This window comes from Plasmodium reichenowi, chromosome 13, assembly GCF_001601855.1.
Source record: "Plasmodium reichenowi strain SY57 chromosome 13, whole genome shotgun sequence".
In the NCBI taxonomy this organism is placed as follows: domain Eukaryota; phylum Apicomplexa; class Aconoidasida; order Haemosporida; family Plasmodiidae; genus Plasmodium; species Plasmodium reichenowi.
The window spans coordinates 1,668,611-1,669,925 of NC_033658.1; the positions used below are offsets into that span (position 1 = coordinate 1,668,611).

The 1,315-nt window shown below is 17.7% G+C and overlaps 1 protein-coding gene across 1 annotated transcript in view; it reads right to left on the minus strand.

Annotated features, from left to right (window-relative positions):
• Positions 1 to 366: 366 nt before the first annotated feature.
• The window catches only part of PRSY57_1343500 (hypothetical protein), a gene marked incomplete at both ends in the record, with an annotated part of 1,146 nt that continues 197 nt past the window's right edge, over positions 367 to 1,315 (minus strand). Inside the window, 2 exons of the mRNA XM_012909359.2 lie at positions 367 to 826; positions 950 to 1,271. Of these exons, the coding sequence (XP_012764813.2) occupies positions 367 to 826; positions 950 to 1,271 (782 nt within the window). The remainder of the gene's footprint in view (positions 827 to 949; positions 1,272 to 1,315) is intronic.

Consider the following 1,315-nt stretch of genomic DNA (forward strand, 5'->3'; position numbering starts at 1 on the left):
AAAAAAAAAAAAATCTACACATATATTTAATATATATATGTACATTTTTTTTTTTTTTTTATGGAATGATACAAACAAATAGTGGTTTTTTATTTTTAATCAAAAAGTTATTAATATTTTAAGTATTTTTTTTTTTTTTTTTTTTTTTTTTTTTGTACGACATTAAAATAAATATATATTTATAAACACAATTGTGTATAATAATATAAAAATATAATATATTGTATATTAAACATTTTTTAGTGTATTTTGCGTAAGAATTATTTTATTTCACAAAAAAAAAAAAAAAAAAAAGTTTCTATATATAAATATAAACTTATTCCTAAAACATAATGATGATTTCTTTTTTTTTTTTTTTTTTTTTTTTTATTCATCTGTGCTACTCATATATGAATCATACGAATCTGATACATTCAAATTATCATCAAAAGATTTGAACGGAATTTTATATAATTTGTATCCAATACGTATGTGAATACAATTAACATATATATATAAGTCATCCAATCTATTTTCCTTAATATCCTTGTTTAATATTAATTCATTTATGTTCGGCCAGAAAAAGGTTTCTTCTTCAACACATTTTTTGTTTTTTTTTTCTAAAAGTACATCCAAATTTATATTGGTGTAAGCTAAAGATAAATGATATATCCTATTTAAATGTGTATCTTTAAGATCAAATTCATTTAATATCTTATTTATTTTTTCTTTTAATGCATTTAAATATAGTTCTTGTTGATCTTCTTTTACGGTATAGGAACAAAAGTATTTTGTGTTCTTTTGACTTTTATACAGGTCTACTTCATTTCGAAAAAATAAATAAAAGCTAAAAAAAAAAAAAAAAATATATATTTATACATATAAATAATACACATATATATATATATATATATATATATATATATATATATGTTTTTATTTCTTTAATTTTTTTTTTTTTTTTTTTCACCTGTTTTGATTTTTCAATTCCTCTTTTATTTTATTAATAAAGGAATTAATCATATATCTTTTCAAATTAAGCGAACCTGATATACTAATATGCAAAGGTTCTTTAAAATCTTTTTCAATATTATTTTCTTTAATATGTTCATTTAATTTATCTAGTTGATAATATATATGTTTGTGTATTTCCCCTTTATTTATATCATTATTACATAATAAATTTTTTTCTTTTGACTTGTTATAGCATTCTTTGTGTTTCATTTCTATCAATTTGAACAATACGTCAAAGCATAATTCGCACCTTTTCTTGATACTCTCATTACATTTTACTACAAGTAAAAAAAAAAAAAAAAAAAAAAAAAAAAAAAAAAAA